The 24,936-nt window shown below is 38.8% G+C and overlaps 1 protein-coding gene and 1 non-coding gene across 4 annotated transcripts in view; one reads left to right on the forward strand and one right to left on the reverse strand.

The window, feature by feature from the left end:
* Positions 1-24,936, forward strand: part of IHO1 (interactor of HORMAD1 1) — a 35,754-nt gene that overhangs the window by 212 nt on the left and 10,606 nt on the right. The window contains exons 1-5 of one of the 3 annotated variants that reach the window (XM_003982219.5): positions 1,715-2,128; positions 3,895-3,965; positions 6,715-6,785; positions 10,839-11,013; positions 13,125-13,288. In XM_003982219.5, coding sequence (XP_003982268.1) covers positions 6,730-6,785; positions 10,839-11,013; positions 13,125-13,288 — 395 coding nt within the window. In that variant the 5' untranslated portion in view covers positions 1,715-2,128; positions 3,895-3,965; positions 6,715-6,729. Of the gene's footprint in view, positions 1-1,714; positions 3,966-6,714; positions 6,786-10,838; positions 11,014-13,124; positions 13,289-24,936 lie in introns of those variants that run through there. The other 2 variants (XM_023248722.2, XM_045050100.1) reach the window with 2 other exon arrangements.
* On the reverse strand, positions 15,782-15,885 carry LOC111559586. The gene has a single exon (XR_002740715.1). It is a non-coding gene; the product is annotated as a U6 spliceosomal RNA (small nuclear RNA).

Here is a 24,936-nt window from a genome sequence, read left to right on the forward strand (position 1 = left end):
AGGTTCGAGATTTCTGGCGACGTCGAGGAGTTTCTCGGGACGCAGGGTTGTCCAACTTGATCCTTGTCCTGGAATTCCTAGCCATTCTTTCTCTGTGACGGAAGACCTCTCTGGCTCTTCAAGGAGACTTTCTGTGCTCATCTTTGGAGTTGTTTTCGTTAGATTCCCGGGTGTCCACAGCCTCTCATCCCGAGTCTGGGATTAGGAGATGCAAGAAAGAGAATCGGCCCAGAAAGCGTGAACAGGAACCCGGGAAACTGGGATTTGCCTTATAACTATGCAGTATCCCTTGGAGGCCTCTGGAAAGGACATCTGAATGATTTAGTCTGGGAGCCCAGAGCGTGTCTCCTAATTGAAAAGAGACTGAAGATGAGAGTGAACGGTCGTATGAGGTTTAGGAGGGCCTGGTCGAGGCCCAAGGGGCACAAAGTCTGAGAGAGAGAACTGTTTTTTTCTGTGACCGAGTGGAGGAGCCAGAAGAGCATGTGGAGGACCTCACTGTGGCCTCAGGAGTCTCAGTGTTGAAGACCGGGGTCAGATGGTGGCGGTGGTGTACTTCCCCTTAGGGCATTCTCTTCACACATGTTTCTCCCTTGCCTAACTCCTTGCCAGCGCCCTTCCTAGGGAGACAGTTGTATACCTTGCGTGCACTTATTTTTTTTTTTTTATTTTTTTTTCAACGTTTATTTATTTTTGGGACAGAGAGAGACAGAGCATGAACGGGGGAGGGGCAGAGAGAGAGGGAGACACAGAATCGGAAACAGGCTCCAGGCTCTGAGCCATCAGCCCAGAGCCCGACGCGGGGCTCGAACTCACAGAGCGGAGCGCGAGATCGTGACCTGGCTGAAGTCGGACGCTTAACCGACTGCGCCACCCAGGCGCCCCCCTTGCGTGCACTTAAACGTTTCCTCTGCTTTTATGCTTCTTCTAATAGGATTGGGAGATGAGAGGGAGAGAGAACCCTGCCCTTGGAAGTTTGTAATGTGTGCATTTCAGTTTTCATTTACCTAGTGTCCTACCTAAGAATGACTACTACTTCATTACTAGTGTGCTAGCATCTACAAGGATAGGTATAGGCAGATGGGATTTCTGCCCTCTGGGGATTTAAAGCCTATAATAGGTAGCATGGTGAGAGGTAAATGCATAGAGAACAGATAAACCTGAGGCTGAGCACATCAAGCCCCATGTGGTCCTTAGACATAGGCAAGGGTGCAACCATGGGATTTTCTCAACATGTAAGAAATCTCTTAGGAGTAAGTTTGGTCTGGAACCAGGAGCATAGTTATTCTAAACCCCAAGCCACATACTGCATAAATTATTCTCCTTTCTCAACATAAACAGAAATGGAAGATGATAAAGGATGTACATCTAGATGTAGTAATAATGGTCTTGTAGTGATGTATGTAAAATTGTCTAGATGCTAAATCAAGACTCTAGAAGGAAGAATTTCTGAAGTGTTGATGGAAGAAAAAAGCTCAGACTATCAAAGAAATAAGTAAACATGAGTCAGGAATCCTAGATTTACTTCAATTCTTCCTCTTTTTTTATTTTTATTTTTATTTTATTTTATTTTATTATTATTTTTTTTTTGCAACGTTTATTTATTTTTGGGACAGAGAGAGACAGAGCATGAACGGGGGAGGGGCAGAGAGAGGGAGACACAGAATCGGAAGCAGGCTCCAGGCTCTGAGCCGTCAGCCCAGAGCCTGACGCGGGGCTCGAACTCACGGACCGCAAGATCGTGACCTGGCTGAAGTCGGACGCTTAACCGACTACGCCACCCAGGCGCCCCTCTTCCTCTTTTTTTAAATATGTAATAAGTCTATGCAGATCTAGGGATTTGAAATGTAATAATTAAAACCAAATCATATGTATTTTTAAATTTGTGGATACTTGGAAAGTTTTGCTCTATTGTCCTAATTTAGTTCTCATTAAAAAAAAAAAACAAACAAACAAACCAACAACTGATTTAACAGTAAGTGTTTTCTGGGCACCTATTATGTGCCAGGCACAATTTCTAGAGTCTGAGGATATAGCAGTGAACCGAACACAAAAATTCCTATCCTCAAAGAGCTTAACATTACATTCTTGTAGGCTTGGATGTGCATGCTGAGACAGACAAAACAAGGTAAAATTTAAAAATATATAGTGTATTAGAATAATGGTATGCTTTGGAGAAAAAGCAGAGAAGAAACATTGATTATTGAGGTGCTACAGTTTTGAATAATTTGAGAGAACCCCTGGAGGTGGTGGATGTGGTTTGGCCTATTATGCTGATAATCTGAAGGAAGAGTGATCCAAGTGGAGAAAACAGTATGGGAAAGGGGCCTGAAGCTGGTTGTGGTTCTGGTTGTGGTGCTGGTTCCCAGCAAGGGAAAGCAGCAGTGAGAAGCCCCATTAGAAGTGTGGAATGGAGTGTAGATGGGAAAAAAGCAGGGCTAAGGGGAGATTGCAGACACCAGAGATAATCATGGGAATTCTGGCTTGTATTGGAGTAGGGTAGGAGCAGGGATAACATGATCTGACTTAAGGTTAGAGGAACTCTGAATCTAAAGTTGTCAGATTTAGCAAATAAAAACACAGGACACCAAGTTAAATTTGAATTTCAGGTAAACAATATTTTTTTTAGTACAAGTGTGTCCTGGGCAATATTTGGGAAGTTCAAATTTGAGCATCCTATATTTTATCTGGTAAACCTATAGAAGAAGGAACTTAAAGTGGACAGATTCTGCATATGTTTGAAGGAATCATAGTATTTGCTGACAGACTGGATGTGAGAAGAGAGTCAAAGAGGACTCTTAGATTTTGGCTTGAGCAACTAGAAAGATGGAGTTGCTGTTAACTGGAATAGGACGACTGTAGGTGGAGAATGTTTTGGGGAAAAAAATGACAATCTTAGTTTTGGACATGTTGGTTTGTGGTGCATACTAGTCACCCAAGTAGAGATGTCAGGCCAGCACTTGAATATAGGAGTCTGAAGTTCAGGAGAGGGGTCTGGGCTGGAGGTAACAATGTTGGGTGTTGTCAGCTAATACAGGCATTTACCAATTCATACATCAATTTTTTGTGTGGAAAATTTCAAACATGTCAAGTAGAAATCATTGGATGAATGAATGCCAATGTACCCATCACCTAGCTTCAACAATTATCAACCCAGGGGCAGTCTGTACCCCTTTCCAGGTCCCCTAATCCATCTCTATTATTTTAAAGCAAAACAAAAGTTTTGGAGATTATTTCATTCATTTAAAATTTATGTATGTATAAAAGATAAGGACTCTGTTTTTATCATAACCACAATATCATTACCACACTTAAAGTAACAATTTATTGATATCATTAAGTAGCTAGTCAATGTTTAAATTTTCTTAATTGCTTTCTTATAATTCAGTATCCAAACACATTGTATTTGGTTGGTGTGGCTCATAAATCTCTTCTAATTTATAGTCTCCCACATCTCTTTTTTTTCTTGCCTCTTATGCTTTAAAAGAATATGATCATTTAAACTGTAGAATTAACCCCTCTGGATTTTGCTGATTCCATTCCACTGGTTCTATTTAACCACTGTATTTTCTGTATACTGGTCCTTACATCTAGAAGGTTAATTAGATTAGGGATCAATATTTTTGGCAAGTATCTTACTTCTTTGGTAATGCTTGGCACCTCCTGTTGAACCTCATCAAGAGGCTCATACTAGGGCTGGTTCTGTCTTTGTAAATAAAAGATCAACTGAAGGATTTAGGTGTTTTCAGCCTGATCTATTCATTATAAAGTTTCCTATTACCTTTCACCTCATGGTTTAAACAGCCATTTATGATCATTGTCTAGATCCATTATTTTCATTGCACCTCCAAAATGGTAATAATCTAATTGTACCATTCATTCTGTGTTTATTAGCTGAAATACGCCTATAAAGAACATTCTCACATCTATATGTTGGTTACTTTGAAGTGCATCTTCCTAGAAAGGTAAGAGAAATGATTCTTTTGTCCACCCTACCAGCTTTCAAAATAATAAGGTGGTTGCGTATCTTCCAAAGTGACTGATGAAGGTTTTAAAAACTATAAATTTAACAGAGGAAGCCCTTTAAGCTAGCTCTCCAGTAATCTTTGGCCCTGGTAGTCTTTGATAGCTTCCTTGTTCTCTGGGACTAGATATCCCAGACTCAAGTTGTACATTTTCTGCCCCAGAACTGGTTCCTTTTAGTGGTGAATGGTATTTCAAGACCAAAAGCTGGGTGCTAAGATTGTACATCAAGAATCACTAATAATTTTCTATTTATTTCAGACCTAGGATTATAGGGTTTTTGCTTAACCTTATTTTGTATTTCTATCTCTTTTCTCATACACTGAAAATTTTTATTCCCAATGACTACATTAATATATTATTGATTTGCTGTATTCTGATAGATGCTACATGTATATATGTATGTATATTACATGTATGTCTATATACATGTATATTATACATATATATATGTATATATATATATATTTTTTACTAACTATGATTACTGAAAACAAATACACAGATTCCTTTACTGTTCATTTTGTCTTTAGGCTACACTTCACTAGAGATGTGGTATCAAATTATCATATTTAGAGGCACAGGAAATAGACCCTCCTTGTGGGGCTCAATAACCAACTTGTATGTTCCATTTTGCTCCTTTGTAGGAATTGCTTGGTTTTCCCCATTTTTTATTTAATTTTGTTTTGTAACTATGTGATTATATGTACTTATTCTAAAGTTGAAACTGTAAAAACTGCTACAGCTGGAGAAGTCTAGTTTTCATTTCTAGCCTCTCCACCCTATCTCTGCCCTCCAAGGTAAACGTTTTTGTTGGTTTTCAGTTTATCTATTTTTCTTATCTCTCTCTTCCTCCTTGCTTTTCTTCTTTCCTTACTTAAAAAAAATAAGCACATTGCTATGTGTGTATATTTATTTATATTCATGTTCCCTTGACATTTTTGGATGAAATACTGCATACCACATACACTATTCTTCACCTTACCTTTTTTTTTTTTCTTTGTGCTTAGCAATATTCTGGGAGGTCACTCCCAGAGTATATTGAAGTATATCTTATATACACAAGAATATATATTCCTTTTAACAGTTCCATAAAACTCCATTGTATGAATATACCATAGTTTGTTCAACTATTCACCAACTGATGGGTATTGAGTTGTTTATGGTCTTGCTATTACAAATGGTATTGTATTGAAGAGACATGTGTATATATAATTTTCTATTTCTGTCAAAGTATTATTGGCATAGATCCCAATCCTTAGAAGTAGGATTGCTGGATTAAACAGTAAATACATTTTTAAATGTTCTAGATAGTGCCAAATTCTCCTCCACAGAGGCCTTCCCAGCAGAAGTGCTTGAAAGTGCCTCTTTCCTTCCAGCCTCAGTAACAGAGTACATTATTATACTTGCATTTTACCACCTTTATACAAAAGAAAACAGTCTCTATGATTAACAAATTTTTTAATGTTTATTTATTTTTGAGAGAGAGAGAGTGTGTGCAAGCGCGCAGGGGAGGGGCAGAGAAAGAGGGAGACACAGAATCTGAAACAGGCTCCAGGCTCTGAGTTGTCAGCACAGAGCCTGATGTAGGGCTTGAACCCACAGACTGTGAGATCATGACCTGAGCTGAAGTTGCATCAGCTTTCCCTCTGGTTCTTTTATGATTTCATTTTTATATTATCTCTGATCCATTTGGATATTTTGTAGTGTATGGTGAAAGGACTAGATCCAATCTTAATCTTTTTTCATGTAGTTATTCAGTTATCCCAACTCTACTTTTTTTTTTTTAGGTTTCTTTATTTTGAGAGAGAGAAAAAAAGGCAGGGAGAGGGGGAGAGAGAGAATCCCAAGCAGGTTACTTGCTGTCAGTGCAGAGCCTGATGCAGGGCTGAATCCCACAAACTGAGATCATGACCTGAGCTGAAATCAGGAGTTGGATGCTTAACGAACTGAGCCACCCAGGTGCCCCTAAAGATTTTTTTTTAATGTTTTAACGTTTATTCATTAAAAAAAATTTTTTTAATGTTTATTTTTGATTGAGAGAGAGAGTGCACGAGCAGGGAAGGGGCAGAGAGAGAAGGAGACACAGAATCTGAAGCAGGCTCCAGGCTCTGAGCTGTCAGCACAGAGCCTGACGTGGGGCTTGAACCCACAGACTGTGAGATCATGACCTGAGCTGAAGTTGGATGCTTAACCAGTTGAGCCATCCAGGCACCCCATAAAGTTTATTCATTTTTGATAGAGACAGAGTGTGAGCGGGGGAGGGGCAAAGAGAGACAGGGAGAGACAGATCTGAAGCAGGCTCCAGACTCTGAGCTGTCAGCACAAAGCCTGACTTGGGGCCCGAAACCATGAACCAGGAGATCATGACTTGATCTGAAGTCAGATGCTTAATCGACTGAGCCACCCAGGCACCCCCTAAAGATTTTATTTTTAAGTAATCTCTACACTCAGTGTGGGGGGTCAAACTCACAATCCTGAGATCAAGAGTCACACATTCCACTGACTGACCCAGCCAGGTGCCCCCAAAATACCTGTTTCTGACACATAGGTAATGGGAATTTTCACCAATTGAATGGGAATATAGTTGCTGAAATGTCTTCATCCATATATAACAGTCACCAGTAAAGTCATCTTTGGGGGGAAAGTTATACTTAACCTTTTAAATTAATATTCCTCTCTTTTCAATAGGGCTAACCATAAGAAATGAATTTTAACGTCTGGAATATCAAAGAGATGCTCAGTATTCCCTCAGGTTCTGGGTAAGTTATATACTCTGATACTTAATGAAGGTCTTATAGTTGTATTGATTTCATTGAAAAAGGCTACCTTTCCCATTAGTTTATTAGTAATAGGGTGACTTCATACAGCTTTTTTCCCTTCTTTTCCCTTCACTGCTGCACTCTCCCATATTTGTCTTTTTCCTTTTGCCTATTTTCTTTTCTTTTTTTTCTTTTCTATTTTTTATTTTTTTTAATTTTTTTTTTCAACGTTTATTTATTTTTGGGACAGAGAGAGACAGAGCATGAACGGGGGAGGGGCAGAGAGAGAGGGAGACACAGAATCTGAAACAGGCTCCAGGCTCTGAGCGGTCAGCACAGATCCCGACGCGGGGCTCGAACTCATGGACCGCGAGATCGTGACCTGAGCTGAAGTCGGACGCGTAACCGACTGCGCCACCCAGGCGCCCCTCTTTTCTTTTTTTTAAAGTAGGTTTCACACCCATCATGGAGCCCAGTGCAGGGCTTGAACTCACAACCCGGAGATCAAGACCTGAGCTGAGATCCAGAGTCGGATGCTTAACCGACTGAGCCACCTAGGCGCCCCTCCGCCTATGTTCTGATGATAAAAGCAATGTCAATTTAGCTATTTGTGTTAATTGAGCAGTGGCTCTGTGTCCAGAACTAGGCCTCTGGAGTATGAGGCCTGTGAGAATTAGAAATGGCCTAACAATCTAGAAACTGACCTCAGTTGGAGTGATTTCTATTGAAACAGCAAGGATCAAATCAAGACAATGTTTAGATACGTATTCATTTGTGTGGTACCATTTGTAGGTACTGTGGAGTCAAGAGCTACTCCAGCTGTTGACAAGGCTCACTGAAATACTGCCCCTTCTACTACTCCACTGAGGTACTTATATTGGTGTCCATCAGCCATGCAGTGGACTTGCCATTGCTAACTTGGTGGATGTGCCCCAGAATTAGTATATATTTAAGGGATTTTTAATTGCTTTTGGTATGCTTTTATTATTAGTTTCTTTTCTTCCTAATACCTTCCTGAAGACAGTTATTAATTCAGCAAAAACCTAGAGCATTGTGCTTTTTATTTCTCAAAAAGAAAAAAAATGCTTTCAGTTGATACAGAGAAAATCTTTGTTAAATTCCAGATCCTGGCTTTAAGATATAAATCCTACGTGGTTTCTGGAAGCTCACAGTTTGTTTTTTTTTTTATCCAGCACAGCTAATTATTCTCTTTAACCTAAGAGGGGAGTCATAGAGAGCTATTTAAGCTATTTTGAGCAACGATTATGCAACCCATATTATAATATATGTGTGCAGCCCATTACCTTAGCTAATCTTAGAAAATGGTTCTATGAGTGAAAATAATTGCTCTTTCCTGTGCTGAATTATTAGAGTTTCTTTTTGTCTTGCATTAGTATATGTTGGCTTGGATTATGTACTTATATGCTATGTAATTACTTTAATTTAGCTTTATTAAAAGGAATGATTTGTGTTTGTGCATTTTAATAAAAAGCATGTTTTTTTAGGTTACACAACAGCATTAAGTAACCCAAGTTGTTATTGAGATGTTTCTTTTTTTTTAATGTTTATTTATTTACTTTGACAAGAAGAGAGAGCTCATGCAAATGTGCACAAGCAGGGTAGGGACAGAGAGAGAGAGAGGGAGAGAGAGAATCCCAAGCAGGCTCTGGGCTGCCAGCACAGAACCGGACTTGGGGCATGATTCTACAAACTGTGGGATTATGATCTGAGCCAAGATCATGAGTTGGCCATTCAATTGACTGAGCCACCCAGGTACCCCCATATGTGAGGTTTAAATGTATATATCTATGGGAAGCAAGTTGGAAGTCCACAGCTGGAAGTACTTAGAGCAAGCAAGAATAAGACACTAAAGGTGTGAAAGGGAATACCACCTTGTTTCAAAAACAATTTTTAAAAAAAAATTTTTTTCAACATTTTTTATTTATTTTTGGGACAGAGAGAGACAGAGCATGAACGGGGGAGAGGCAGAGAGAGAGGGAGACACAGAATCGGAAACAGGCTCCAGGCTCTGAGCCGTCAGCCCAGAGCCTGACGCGGGGCTCGAACTCACGGACCGCGAGATCGTGACCTGGCTGAAGTTGGACGCTTACAGACTGCGCCACCCAGGTGCCCCTCAAAAACAATTTTTAATGGATCCTCCTGTGCACAAATCTGAGTTGATCATATTCTTCAGTCTGGATGAGGCCTATTAGTCTGATGGACTGCCATAACAAAGTACCCTAAACAGGATGGTTTCAACAATAGAAATTTATTTCCTCAGTTCTGGAGATTGGAAGTCCTAGAACCGTATGCCAGGCAGATAATTTCTTATGAGGGCTCCCTTCCTGGTTTCCAGACAACTGTCTTCTCTCTGTGTCCTTACATGAAGGAGAAAGAGAGAGGTGTCTGAGTGGCTCAGTTAGTCAAGCATTCAACTCTTGGTTTCAGCTCAGGTCATGATCTCACAGTTTGTGGGTTCCACCCTGCATTGGGCTCTGCACTGTCAGTGGGATTGGGATTCTCTCTGCTCTTCCCCTGCTCTCTCTCTTTCTCTCTCTCAAAGAATAAATATATAAACTTAAAAAAAAAAGGGGGTGCATGGGTGGCTCAGTCAGTTAAGCGTCCAACTTCAGCTCAGGTCATGATCTCACACTCTGCGAGTTCGAGCCCCACGTTGGGCTCTGTGCTGACAGCTCAGAGCCTGGAGTCTGCTTCAGATTCTGTGTCTCCCCCTCTCTCTGCCTCTCCCCTGCTCATGCTCTCTCTCTCTCTGTCTCAAAAATAAATAAAAACATAAAATTAAAAAAAAAAAGAGGGGTGCCTGGGTGGCTCAGTCAGTTAAGCATCCAACTTTGGCTCAGGTCATGATCTCACGGTTTATGGGTTTGAGCCCCACGTCAGGCTCTGCTGGCAGCTTGAAGCCTGGAGCCTTCTTCATATTCTGTGTCTCCTCTATGTTCCCCTTCCCTGCTTGTGCTCTGTCTCTGTCTCTCAAAAATAAATGAACATTAAAAAAAATTTTTTTTTTAAAAGAGAGGGCAAACTCTGGCTTCTCTTATTGTAAGGACCTTAATTTCATCATGAAGGCCTGCCCTTATGACCATGTCTAACCCTAATTACCTCCCAAAGACCCCATTTCCAAATACTATCACCTTAGGAATTAGAACTTCAACATAGTAATTTGGACACAAATATTCAGTCCATAACTAAGTTGTCCTGTGTTTTTTCTGTAATGATTCCCACTCTCCCTCTAATTCTGGTCCCTTCCTTCCCTGTAGGCATACTCTAAGAGAGTTAATGAGAGTTCTGTACACTTCTATACACTTAGTTACATACTTGTTTGGTGTGCTATGATGTATATTTAAAAGGTTATATAAATGATACGTGAATTCATTCAATTTTTACTCTCTGTGCTCAAAATTACATTTTTGAGACTTATCCATGTGGCTATATGTAAATCTAGCTTATTACTTCAGACTAATGCATCAGTTACTTTATTCCCTTAGTGATTAACAAATTCAACTTTATTTAAAGTTTAATTATTTATTTATTTTGGGAGAGAGAGAGAGAATATCCCAAGCAGGCTGACACTATCAGCACGGAGCCCAACATGGGGCTTGAACTCACAAACTGTGAGATCATAACCCAAGCTGAAATCAAGCATCCAATACTTAACCGACTGAGTCACCCAGGCGCCCCAATAGATTCAACTTTTTGAAAGATAATGTTCTTTTAATCCCTAAAGATTTCAGGAACTTTGATCTCCAAAATGGTGTCATAGCCCACAGTGCTCTTGTACCACAAGTAATAGTGTCAGTCCTTAATGTTTGAATTTCCATCAGATTGTTCTTAAGTTGCTATAATCAAAATGTCTGACATTCAGAATTTCTTTGTGTTTCTTTGTGGGTAGTACTGGCAGTGTGCAGGGGATTAGATCAGAACAAACTAGTACTCTGCCCAGGATATTCTGAAATGAATAGTTGTGAATTATGATTTCATTTGTTCAGGATGTTTGTCTACTTGCTATACTTTTCTTTTCTTGCTTAATTTCAGGACCACTAATTCCTCTAGCTGGAATAATAATCAGACTGATCACTCCAGTCTCAGTGATTCCCAGTTCCTCTTTGGATCACAGTTCTGTCCAGAAAGTTCAGAGACTCTGTCAGCACCCTTGGACTCTGGTGTCTACTTGAGACACCCAAAACAGTCACAACAGAATTCTCTGGATGTGAGTCTCATTTCCACAGTTGCTCTGCATGCATTTCATAGTCATTATGGAGATAAGCTATAAAGACTTATTCTGTTGGATTGTTTTTTAGATTTATACATCTCTAAGGATTACTCTCCTAAATGGATTTGTGCTTGTTTGGTGATTCAGTACTCCGGTAGTCTTGGGATCAGATTTGGTAGTCTGAAATGGAAAAAAATATTAATTTGGAGTTTCTTCTATTACTAAAGCAATATAGAATATTGCCAGTACCTTGACCCTCTTAGAGGGAGCCAAATATTGCATGATATTTTCTTTAAAAAAATTTTTTTTTAATGCTTATTTATTTTTTGAGAGAGAGAGAGACACACACAGACAGGGGTGGGTGGGGTAGGGACTGAAAGAGACAGAGACACACAATCTGAAGCAAGCTGCAGGCTCTGAGCTGTCAGCACGGAGCCTGATGTGGGCCTCGAATTCACAAACTATGAGATCTTGACCTGAGCCAAAGTCAGATGCTTAACCAACTAAGCCACCCAGGTGCCCCTGCATGACATTTTCGAAGACATACTATTGTTTGTGAAAATTTCATAAGAAAGAAGAGCTTTAGAAAAATAGGAATAAAGTAACATAAATTTTATTTTATATGGACATTTTTTCCTAAGAAACTTTAGATGCTTTGTGGATTTTAGTCTACTATGCTACATTATTTCCTTGAAGAAGGACATGAGGATTCTGAAGACTTGGTTAGTGAATAAGGGCCAGAATCAAGAATAGAGTCTCATGAGTCCTCGATTTTCTGAGCCCAGCCTGTCTTCTTTAGTGGGTCAGAAATATTTTTACATATTTATTTATTTTGGTTTAAAACTAGATTTAACTTTATATACAGACTTAACCTGCATCAAACAGAGACTCCATGGATAAGATTAAGTCAGTGCTTTAAGATAGTAGAGTATGCTCTCAGATAAGTATTTTGATACAAAAATTGGTACCCAGTGATATGAAGGAGTATATGTACTCCCTGAATGTTTCAGAGTAAGTGTTGCCTCAAATGCAGGAAATGGCTCACCATATGCCAGCATGCCTACTGTCCAGTCCATGTGAAATTTATTAAGTTTAGTTCAACAGTAATTGAGTTAAACCTATTAATGTGAAAACTTTAACATATCTCAGAGACAGCATAAATAATTCAGTTATTGCCTTCAAATTTGTGCAACTGATTTTTTTTAAGTTATTCAAAGTTTATTTTGTGTGCGTGTGAGAGAGAGAGAGAGAGAGAGAGAGAGAGAGAGAGAGAGAGAGAAAAGAGAGAGCAAGCGGAAGACGGGCAGAGAAAGGGGGGGAGGGAGAGAGAGAATCCCAAGCAGGCTCCACACTATCAGCACAGAGCCTGATGAGGGGCTCAGACTCACAAACCGTGAGATCATCACCTGAGACGAAATCAAGAGCTGGATGCTTAACCGACTGAGCCACCCAGGCACCCCTGTGCAACTGATTTTAAGCCATCTTAGCTGATATTTTATTTTTATTTTATTTTTTATTTTTTTTATTTTTTATTTTTTATTTTTTTAAAATTTTTTTTTTCAACGTTTATTTATTTTTGGGACAGAGAGAGACAGAGCATGAACGGGGGAGGGGCAGAGAGAGAGGGAGACACAGAATCAGAAACAGGCTCCAGGCTCTGAGCCATCAGCCCAGAGCCCGACGTGGGGCTCGAACTCACGGAGCGGAGCGCGAGATCGTGACCTGGCTGAAGTCGGACGCTTAACCGACTGCGCCACCCAGGCACCCCTTTATTTTTTTTTTTAAAGTAGGCTCCACACCTGACATTGGGCTTGAATTCATGACCCCCGAGAGTAAGAGTCACATGCTCTACTGACCGAGCCAGCCAGGCACTCCAATTAGCTGATATTTTAAATATCTCTGTGCTGGTAAGGCATGAACCTTATTAATAAAAAGAGTTTCTTTAATATGATTTTCTGATGAATATGGAATAAAAAGGAAATACTACATGCCATGTTGTTTTTTAATGTTATTGTTTACACTTAAATGTGACTATATTATGTAGAAAATAGTGAATGCTATAAATATTTGCATGTATGAAATGCTATGATTTTTTTTTCATTTAACAGAGTGAACCAAGTATTTTCACAAAATACCAGACAAAACCCCAGCTCTTTGGAGGAAATACAAATGATAGAGGCTTATTTCCTCTTCCTTTGTCAGTTGGAAAATCAAAGGGCCTCTTGGAACAATTTGAGGAGAAAAAGAAAAGGGCAAAAGACAAATGTGACAGGTATGCAAACCTTTCAAGTGGATGTGACAGCTCATCTTTTCTGAAGGAAACAGACAATGGAATATTAACAGTCAAGTAATTCTATTTTAGCATATTAGCACTCTTGCCTTTATAGCTCAGCTAATAATTACTCTTTATTTGCTTAGTTGTCAATGTGACTTATGGCAGATTTGAATATGGCTGCCACAGTTCTGGCCCCCCTGAAAAGGACTTCTTAGAGAAATACAATATTCAAGTAATGATGTTTATTCTGCCTAAAATTCTGCCCTTTTATCTTTTCAGATCATCACAGTTGGGAAATTAGATAAAAGTTGTTTTATGGTTGGGCACCGTGGGTGGTATAGTCAGTTAAGCATCTGACTCTTGATTTTAGCTCAGACCATGATCTCACTGTTGGTGAGTTTGAGTCCTGCATCAGGCTCTGTGGCTGATGGCATGGAGCCTGCTTGGGATTCTGTCTTTCCTTCTCTCTGCCCCTCCTCTGCTTGTTCTCTCTCTCTCTCTCTCTCTCTCAAAATAAATAAATAAACAAAAAAAATGTATTAAGGGGTGCCTGGGTGGCTCAGTCAGTTCAGCATCCAACTTCTGCTCACATCATGATCTTGTGGTTTGTGACTTCAAGCCCCATGTCAGGTTCTGCTGACAGCTCAGAGCCTACTTCAGATTCTGTGTCTCCCTCTCTCTCTGCCCCTACCCTCACTTGCAGTCTGTCTCACTCACTCTCAAAAATAAATAAACATTAAAAAATATATTTTTTTAAAAAGTTGTTTTTGGGGGCGCCTGGGTGGCTCAATCGGTTAAGCGTCCGACTTCAGCTCAGGTCATGATCTCACTGTCTGTGGGTTCGAGCCCCACGTCGGGCTCTGTGCTGACAGCTCAGAGCCTGGAGCTTGCTTCGGATTCTGTGTCTCCCTCTCTCTCTGACCCTCCCCTGTTCATGCTCTCTCTCTCTCTCTGTCTCAAAAATAAATAAATGTTAAAAAAAAACATTTAAAAAGTTGTTTTTGGCACAAAAACAGACACTCAGATCAATGGAACAGAATAGAAAACCCAGAAATGGACCCACAAACATATGGCTAACTAATGACAAAGAGGAAAGAATATCCAATGGAATAAAAACAGTCTCTTCAGCAACTGGTGCTGGGAAAACTGGACAGTGACATGCAGAAAAATGAACCTGGACCACTTTCTTAACCATACATAAAGATAAACTGAAAATGGATGAAAGACCTAAATGTAAGACAGGAAGCCATCAAAATCCTTGAGGAGAAAACAGGCAAAATCTCTTTGACGTTGGCCGCAGCAACTTCTTACTTAACACTTCTCCGGAAGCAAGGGAAACAAAAGCACAAATGAACTACTGGGACCTCATCAAAATAAAAAGCTTCTGCACAACAAAGGAAACAATCAGCAAAACTAAAAGGCAACCTACAGAATGGAAGAAGATATTTACAAATGATGTATCAGAAAGGGTTAATATCCAAAATCTATAAAGAACTTCTCAAATTCAACACCCAAAAAACAAATAATCCAGTGAAGAAATGGGCAAAAGACATGAATAGACACTTCTCCAAAGAAGACATCCAGATGGCCAACCGACACATGAAAAAATGCTCCACATCATTCATCATCAGGGAAATACAAATCAAAACCACAATGAGATACCACCTCACACCTGTCAGAATGGCTAACATTAACAACTCAGGCAACAACAGATGTTGGCAAGGATGCGGAGAAAGAGAATCTCTTTTGCACTGCTGATGGGAATGCAAACCGGTGCAGCTACTCTGGAAAACAGTATGGAGGTTCCTCAAAAAATTAAAACTAGAACTACTCTACGACCCAGCAACTGCACTACTAGGTATTTATCCAAGGGATACAGGTATGCTGTTTCGAAGGGACACATGCACCCCAATGTTTATAGCAGCACTATCGACAATAGCCAAAATATGGAAAGAGCCCAAATATCCATCGATGGATGAATGGATAAAGAAGATGTACACACACACACACACACACACACACACACACACACACACACAAAATAGGGTATTACTTGGCAATCAAAAAGAATGAAATCTTGCCATTTACAACTATGTGGATGGAACTGGAGGGTATTATGCTAAGTGAAATTAGTCAGAGAAAGATAAATATATGACTTCACTCATATGAGGACTTTAAGATACAAAACAGATGAACATAAGGGAAGGGAAACAAAAATAATATAAAAACAGGGAGGGGGACAAAGCATAAGAGACTCTTGAATATGGAGAACAAACAGAGGGTTACTGGAGGGGTTGTGGGAGGGGGGATGGGCTAAATGGGTAAGGGCCATTAAGGAATCTACTCCTGAAATCGTTGTTGCACTATATGCTAACTAGCTAACTTGGGTATAAATTTAAAAACTAAATTAAATTTAAAAAAAAGTTGTTTCAGGGTCAAGAATGTAGCACATGAATTTTTTTTTCCTTTTTCTTTCTTTCTTTTTTTTTTTTAAATATGGAATGCTTCACGAATTTGCCTGTCATCCTTGTTCAGGGACCATGCTAATCTCTGTATCATTTCAATTTTAGTATATGTACTGCTGAAGTGAGCACAGCCCATGAATTCTTTAAAAAGCTGATGCAGGCTATTCAGGCTGATTTTCTCACTTTGAAATGTTGGTATTTTTTAAAAAGATTTTATTTTTAAGTAATCTCTATACCCAACATGGGGCTGTAACCCACAACCTTGAGATTGAGTCACATGCTCCACCAACTGAGCCAGCCAGGTGCCGCAACATGTTGGTATTTTTTAAGATAGACCCTAAATTTTACATATAGTCTTAACTTAAGTTTTTTTTTTTTTAATGTTTATTTATTTTTGAGAGAGAGAGGGAGACAGAGCAGGAGCAGGGGAGGGGAAGAAAGAGAGGGAGACACTGAATCTGAAGCAGGCTGCAGGCTCTGAGCTGTCAGTGCAGAGTCCCATGCAGAGCTCAAACCCATAAACTGTGAGATGACCTGAGCTGAAGTCAGATGCTTAACCGACTGAGCTACTCAGGCACCCCTTATTTGTTAGTTTTATATTTACTCATTTACCTTAGCAAATACATGAGATAAATTAGGGCTGCTATATTAATTTGTAAATAAATAAGTTGAAGTCACTGAGGATATTAACTTGTTCATTTTTGGGTACTAAGTTATCAGGGCAACATCTTTACATATCATGAAATCCTAACTTTCAAGCACAGATATACTTTATTATTTCTGTGACAGTGAAGATGTATCACTTAGTGTCACCACTAGTATTTTTATGTTGAAAGAGCCAGAATTTCTTTAAAAGTTCTTTTGTTTTTAATTTTTTAAACATTTTTTTTTTGAGAGATAGCATGAGTGGGGGAGGGGCAGAGAGAGGGAGACAGAATCTGAAGCAGACTCTAGGCTCTGAGCTGTCAGCACAGAGCCCAACGCAGGGCTCAAACCCATGAACCCTGAGATCATGACCTAAGCCAAAGTCAGGTGCTTAACAGACCAAGCCACCCAGGAGCCCCTCTTAAAGAATTCTTAGACTAAGTATCCTTTCTCTTGAATACCTATCTTCCTTTAGTGAGAAAAGCAAAATGCTCTATTTGGAGTGTTTGATTCTATTGGTAAATAAACATTTTCCAGACATTGAGAGACTTCTTTCCCCTAGGAATTCAGGCTCTAGGACCCTACCAGTTTCTCAGAGGCCCCTTTTGGCTATGGTAGGGTACTGCAGATGAGAAGCTATACTCACTTTCTTCTTCAAATAGATCAGTGTTAATTTTTTTCCCTCTGGGCATGGGATTATATCTTATTTGATTAAGATTTCTGCAGCAGGGGCAGGCTGGCCAACTCATTTGGTAGAGCATGTGACCCTTCATCCTGGGGTTGTGAGTTTGAGCCCCATGTTGGGCCCAGAGATTTTTTTTTAATTTATTACTTTTTTAAATGTTTATTTTTGGAAAGAGAGAGAGACAAACAGACAGAATCCAAGCTGAGGAGGGGCAGAGAGAGAGGGAGACACAGAATCTGAAGCAGGCTCCAGGCACTGAGCTGTCAGCACAGAGCCTGACATGGGGCTCAAACCCATGAACCGTGAGATCATGACCTGAGCTGAAGTCAGACACGTAACCAACTGAGACACCCAGGTTCCCCAACAGAGATTACTTAAAAAAAAAAAAGATTTCTGCAGCTAAAAAAGGTTTTTTGAAATGTGAAGTTTATTTCGATATTTTCTTCCTTCCTTGCTCACTCTCCCTATAACATTTCCTTTTTTTTTGTAGTGAAATGAGTTTCTGTTAACAATTATTTACAAGATAGCAAAAATATATATAACATTTATACAGAGAGAACAAATTATGAGGACTCTGAAGAATCTCCATGAAAAAAATCAAGCTTAAGATATTGACTATTATGTAGGCAAAAAAATCATAATTTTAATAAATTCTGGCAAAAATAAGACCCAAGATTCTAGATTTTAGACTTTTTTTGTCAATAAGTGCTTGTCAGAAATGTGGTAAGAATGGGGTACCTGGCTGACTTAGTCAGTAGAACATGCAACTCTTGATGTCAAGGTCATGAGTTCAAACCCTATGTTGGGTGTGGAGCCTACTTAAAAAAAAATGTGGTGAAAAGGATTGAGAAATTTTTAAATGAGAGAAAGCATACCGCTGTAAATATGGAAACAGGAAAGTGATAAGACACGGTGCAGGATTCAAACATAAGAGATGCTACAAACTTATAGGACATGGATTTACATATTGTGTTTTGAAAATACATATTTTCCCAAACTTATAGAAAGGGCTTATGGAGGGTTAGAAATCTCAAAAGAAGCCTAAGCTTTCAGATTGCGTTTGTTACAACTCTTTTGGTGACAAATAAAAACTCACCTCAAACTAGCTTTGACAAAACAGAGGATATATTAATTAACTCTTTTAACCAATCTGGGAAGGACAGGAAATGAAATCAAATCAGAATCTCTTTTCTGTGCTTCTCTGTCCATCTATTCTTTGTTCTTTCCTGTTAAAGACCAGCTTCCTACCAACACAAAGAATGGGATTCTTTTTCCATTGTTTGAATTTGAAAAATCCTAGTGGAGGCTTCTGGTAGGCTTGCTTAGGTCATAGGGGTGAAAGGAGGGAGGTGTGACTGGGAATCCTCACCAGAACCACTTTTTGGATGCATAAAGAATCAGTTCCCCATTAAAGGAGGACTCTGGGTACACCAGTGGATGGCCATTACCCGGATTATTGTTTTTTGCCTGTAATATTTGAGAAAACAGATTAGTCTCATAACTAATGAATCACCTAAGAATGACAAATAGATTATAAAAATAACCATGTTCTTTCAATAATTGTTGATTACCATAGTGAGATTCTTTCATTCATTCATTAAATAAACACTGTGCTGGGCCCAGTACTACAAACTTGTCTTTGAAGTTGTTAGTCTGGTTAGGAAAACAGGCATTTGTTGGATAAATTATACAATTAGACCAGAGTTATTGTTTGTAAGCAATAGAAATAAGTTCATTTCAATGGAAAAGGAATTTTTTAAGAGAATATTTGAATGGGTTGTGGTTCTGGGTATGACAAAGTAAGCATACTCCATCCCATCTCTCCCACTGAATGCACCTAAAAGCCCTAAATACAGTTCATGTGGCGTTTGAGGACTATGAAAAGTAAATGGTAGCAGGTAGATTGGGGAAGGAAACCTGAATTCAAAGTATGAAAGTTCTGGCTTTGAGTTTCCTGGGGTTTTGTTTGTTTGTTTTTTAAATGTTTATTTATTTTACTTTGAGAGAATATGTGTATGTGAGCAGGGGAGGGGCAGAGAGAGAAAGGGAGAGAGAGAATCCCAAGTAGGCTTCACACTGTCAGTGTGGAGCCTGATGCGACGCTTGATCCCATGAACCACGAGACCATGATCTGAGCAGAAATCAAGAGTCGGACACTCAACTGACTGAGCCACCCAAGCGCCTCTGTTTGTTGTTGTTGTTGTCGTTGTTGTTGTTTTAATTTTTTAACATTTATTTGAGAGGAGAGAGAGAGAGAGTGAGCGAGCAGGAGTGGGGGAAGGGCAGAGAGAAAGGGAGACACAGAATCCGAAGCAGGCTCCAGGCTCTGAGCTGTCAGCACAGAACCTTGAATTCACAAACCGTGAGATCATGACCTGAGCCGAAGTCAGGTGCTCAACCCACTGAGCCACCCAGGTGCCCCTCTGTTTGTTTGTTTTTAAGCAAAATTTAAAATGCTTGCTCTGCAACAATCACTGTTAAGAGAATGAAAAGATGAACTGCTGTGCCAGTACAGATTCTGCTGCCCACTCCTGTCCAGTGTAGTAGCCAATGTCATCCTGTACACTTTTACCATTACCCTGGAGCTCTATCTTCCTTCTACTGGAGCCACAGCCACTAGAGAGAGAACTCACGGTCTTTTTCTCCTGACTCCTGGTCTGCAAGTTATATGTGAGAAAAGAACCTAGGCTAAGAAAGCAAGTCCCTGGCACTTCAACCTCTAGAGGAAAAAAGAGGCTCTTCTCCCCAGGATCCCTAACCTGAGGAACTACTTAAACAGAAAATAGAGTCAGATACAAACCAGCCTAAAATGAAGACTCTGGACTTCCTACTCTAAATACAAAGTTGTAAATGGTGTAGTAGAGCCTGCATCCAAATGCTTTGAAGGCATGAGGATTGGCTCCCACCTCTGACTGGGAGTCAGGAAAGACTCTATCCAAAGGAGCACATCTAAGCTGAGTGGGAATTTTGGGCAGAGATCTTGCCGTCTGTCAGATTCTCAATCGAGCCTTTTGAATCAGCTTACTCTGTGAACCACCATTAACAACGTTTTATATAACTCTGCTCTATTTTTATGTATTTAAAAAAATAAAAAATGGTATCATTTCCTATGGACTGTTTTTCAATCTGCTTTTTAAATTCAGTAATCTTTAACGATTATGTTTCTGTTTCATCTACAAAATCATTTCTAATGATTTCACTGTATTCTATCATATAGACCTTTCAAAGGTTATGTTTTAAATATTTAATACAGCATGAGAGAGTGCCAAGAATACATGATGGGGAAATATTAATCTTTTCAACAAATGGTGTTGGAAAAACTGGATCCATATGCAAAAAAATGAAAAAGGACTTTTATCCTATACCATGCATAAAAATCAACTCAAAATGGATTAAAGACTTAAACATAAGACTTGAGGCTGTAGAAATCCTAGAAGAAAAACATAGGTAAAAAGCTTCTTGACATTAGCTTTCTGAATGATTTGTTGAATATGATACCAGAAGCACAATCATCAAAACCCAAAATAGACAAGTGGGATTACATCAAATTAAAACATTTCTATGCAGCAAAGGAAAAATCAGCAAAATGAAAAGGCAGCCTATGGAATGGTAGAAAATATTTGTAAACCATATATATGATAAACTGTTAATAAATATATAAGGAACGCCTACAGTTCAATAGTGTAAAAACAAATAGCCCAGTTAAAAGATGGCCAAAGGAACTGAATATACACATATGTAAAGAAGACATACAATGGCCAACAGGTGTATGAAAAGGTGCTCAACATCACTAGTCACCAGGGAATTGCAAATCAAAACCACAATGAAATATCATCTTACATCAATCAGGATGACTATTATAAAATATTTGTTTGTTTGTTTGTTTGTTTGTTTGTTTATAAGTGTTGGCAAGGATGTGGAGAAAAGGGAATCCTTATATATTGATGGTGGGAATGTAAATTGGTGCAACCCCATTTCTAAGTATATGTCCAAAGGAATTATATCAGTATCTCAAAGAGATATCTGCACTGCCATATTCATTTCAGCATTATTTACAATATGCAAGAGATGGGAGTAACCTAAATGTCAATCAGTGAATGAACAGATAAAGAAAAAGTGGTATATACATATAATGGAATAGTCTTCAGCCTTAAAAAAGAAAGTTCTGTCACTTGTGACAATATGGATGAACCTGAAGGATGTTATGTTAAATAAGTCAGACACAGAAGGACAAATACAGTTGACCTTTGGACAACACAGGTGTGAACTGTGCAGATCTGCTTATATGCAAATTTTTATATTACAGTATTGTAAATATTTTTTCTTATGGTTTTCTTAACATTTTCTTTTCTTTAGCTTACTTTATTGTAAGAATATAGTATTATTCAGTCAGTATGGCTCAGTCAGTTGAGTGTCTGACTTTGCTCAGGTCATAATCTCTCAGTTCGTGAGTTCGAGTCCCCCATGCAGTTTATGGGTTTGAGTCCCCATTGGGCTCACTGCTGTCACTGCGGAGCCCAGTTTGGATCCTCTGTCCCCCTCTGTTTCTGCCCCTCCCCCTTCAAGGTCTTTCTCTCAAAAATAATAAACATTTAAAAAATACAGCTTGAACACTCACCATTCAGAACAAATGCTGACTGTAAGCAATTGATACAGCTATGTCTTCATGCGAGGTTGCTGTCAGCTCTGCATGTACTATAATTTACTTAAATACATTGTTATTGAACATCTCAATAAGCATATTTGATTCAATAAGCTTCGATCATTTTTTTAAATAAAGATCATTCAATTTGAATGGATTTTGGAAACTGCATTAAAAACAGCTAGGTAAGCTCCTTGAAGGTAGGGAGTTGAGTTTCACTCCACATCACTAAAACTTATAACCAAAGACCTGTCATAAAAGAGGGCTCAATAAATAGTTGTTGAATAAATGAGTGGATTTTCAAAGCAAAATAATTCAACATAGGGCACTAAAGAACTTCCTTCCATTCTTAAAAATAGGTTTTGTGTGTGTGTGTGTGTGTGTGTGTGTGTGTGTGTGCGTGCGCGTGTGTGTGTGTGTGCATGTGCGTGTGCATTTTAGCTCAGATGAACAGAATTTCCCAATTGACTTTTTCTAGAGAAAAGATTAGGTCACAATTGACTTCCATGAACTTATACATAATATTGGGGCAGATGGGAAATCTCTATTTTTGAGCATTCTTTTTTATTTTATTTTGGTAAAGAATAATAATTGCTTCCAAATGAACAGTAGCTTTTAATGAAAGTTTCAATTATCAAGCACTCAATGTTTTTACTCTCTTTACTAAGCATCTTTTAAGGACTTTGGATAAATCAGAACTTGACATTTCAATTCAGACAAGGTGTAATCAAGGATTAAAAAACAGTTAAGGTAATGGGAGCTATCAGATATATATAAAACATTTCAATATAAAATTATATACAAACAGTATTTAATTTGTATAATATAGTTTCATGTTGGGAACATTGGTTTCCAATTGTACTAATAAGGAGTGAGGTTGTTACATATTATATTTAATAGAGGCTTTCATGGGCAGCATTTTGGTAGCATTATTAGACTTTAGACATCTTTAAAATTTTATGTATTTTTTCAATCAAGTTATTACATGTACATAGTTTTTTTAAAACTATAATTAGGATTATAATGAAAAACACCAGGCCTATCTTTATCCATTTCTTTTTTTTTTTTTTTTAAGTTTATTTATTTGTTTTGAGAGAGAGAGAATGAGCAGGGAGCAGGGAAGAGGTAGAGAGAAAGGGAGAGAGAAAATCCCAATCAGGCTCCCCACTGAGAGTGCAGAGCCCAACATGGAGCTCAAACCCACGAACTTATGAGATCATGACCTGAGCCCAAATCAAGAGTCAGATGTGAGCCACCCAGGCACCCCTCTTTCTCCACTTCTAATTCCCTTTTCCTTTTTGCAACCAAATTGCAACCTTTTTAGCTATGACAGTACTTAACCTCCATATATCTTATGGCATATGTTAGATAACTTATATTATCATTTATTGATTTTTCAGCTTCAGAGAATGACTCGCTACCCTGGAATAAAAAGTTGCTTCTCTGCCTCCTCCATCATAAACTTCTCCTCTTCCATCATCCCGATATAGTTGTATGGACATTTTCAGTTAAATTACTTTTCTTTTTTAAAAAAAATTTTGTTAATGTTTATTTATTTTTGAGACAGAGAGACAGAGTGTGAGCAGGGGAGGGGCAGAGAAAGAGGGAGACACAGAATCAGAAACAGGCTCTAGGCTGTCAGCACAGAGCCCGACGCGGGGCTCGAACTCACAGACCGTGAGATCATGACCTGAGCTGAAGTTAGACGCTTAACCAACTGAGCCACCCGGGTGCCCCTCAGTTAAATCACTTCTCAATCTTTAAATCCTTATCTGGATAGCCTAGAAAAATTATATGTATTATGATTATATTTTCCTAATGTTAAAAATTGTCTTGTTTTCTTTTTTGCTGAGTTTTCTATGTAGGAATCTGTCTTTCCCCAAATTCTACACAGAACTTTTAGTTAAAAAGCTCCTTGTTTGGGGTTCCTGGGTGGCTCAGTTGGTTAAGTGTCCAACTTTGGCTCAGGTCATGATCTCATGGTCCGTGAGTTCAAGCCCCACGTCGAGCTGTGTGGAGCCTGCTTCAGATTCTGTGTCTCCTCTTTCTCTGCTCTTTCCCACTCATGCTCTGTCTCTGTCTCTCTCTCTTTCTCAAAAATAAATAAACATTAAAAAATTTTTTTAATAAAAAATAAAATTAAATTTAAAAAGCTCTTTGTTTTATATTCAAACACATCAGAAATTCTTTCAGTGTCATTTTCTTCTCAGAGTCATTCTTCCTAATTCTTATCTGAACTTGCTCTGCAGTGCAGCTGTCATTCTGAATCTTCCCTTCACCATTGTCCTAGGCATTCCTACCTCTTCTCTCCAATGTTGGATTCTCTGCTACTTGGATCCTTTTCTTTCTTAGTTTACTCCTTGGATTTGGTGGAGCATATATTCCAGAAACTTCCTGACAACAGATGCATGGCACCTAAGTAATTTTTTGAGACCTTGCATATCTGAAATTCTTTACTTTCCCCTCACACTTGATTGCAAATTAGAATTCTAGATTGGTTCATTATTTTTCTTCAAAATTTCTAAAGCATTGCTCCTATTGCCATATCACTTTATATGTTGCTTTTAAGAGATTTGATGCAGGGGGTGAGGGGGCCTGGGTGACTCCGTTGGTTAAGTGTCCAACTCTTGATTTCTGCTCAGGTCATGATCCTAGCATTGTGGGAAGGATCCCTGTGTCGGACTTTGTGCTGGGCATGGAGCCTGATTAGGATTCTCTCTCACTCTGTCTCTGCCCCTCTCCCCTGCTTTCATGCTCTCTCTCTCTCAAAAAAAAAAAAAAAAAAAAGATAAGTAAATAAAATAAAATGAAAATTTTATAGAACAATTAGACTGACTTTAAAAGGAAAATGTTAGGGGCACCTGGCTGACTCAGTAGGTTGAGTATCCAAAAGACTTGGTACGAATAGTAGTTCTATTTGGACTTAAAAATTGATGTTTGCGTTTATATTGTGTAGATTAGAGAAACAAAATCTGTAAAATTTTTCATGATAATCCATGTGTGAATCTTTTCAAAAGTGGGATATTCATTTGAGGAATAATTGTAATAGTTTCTTTTTCATTAGAAATTACTATTGCTCCCAGAATTGTCTCTACCCATTCTTACAGTCAAAATAATAGTCTTTAGACTAAGATATATCCAGGAATTTTGTACTACCAGAAAGAAACCACTATCTTCTGAAGCCATTGTTGCTATAAAAACAAAAGCT

Source organism: Felis catus, chromosome A2, assembly GCF_018350175.1.
Source record: "Felis catus isolate Fca126 chromosome A2, F.catus_Fca126_mat1.0, whole genome shotgun sequence".
NCBI lineage: Eukaryota > Metazoa > Chordata > Mammalia > Carnivora > Felidae > Felis > Felis catus.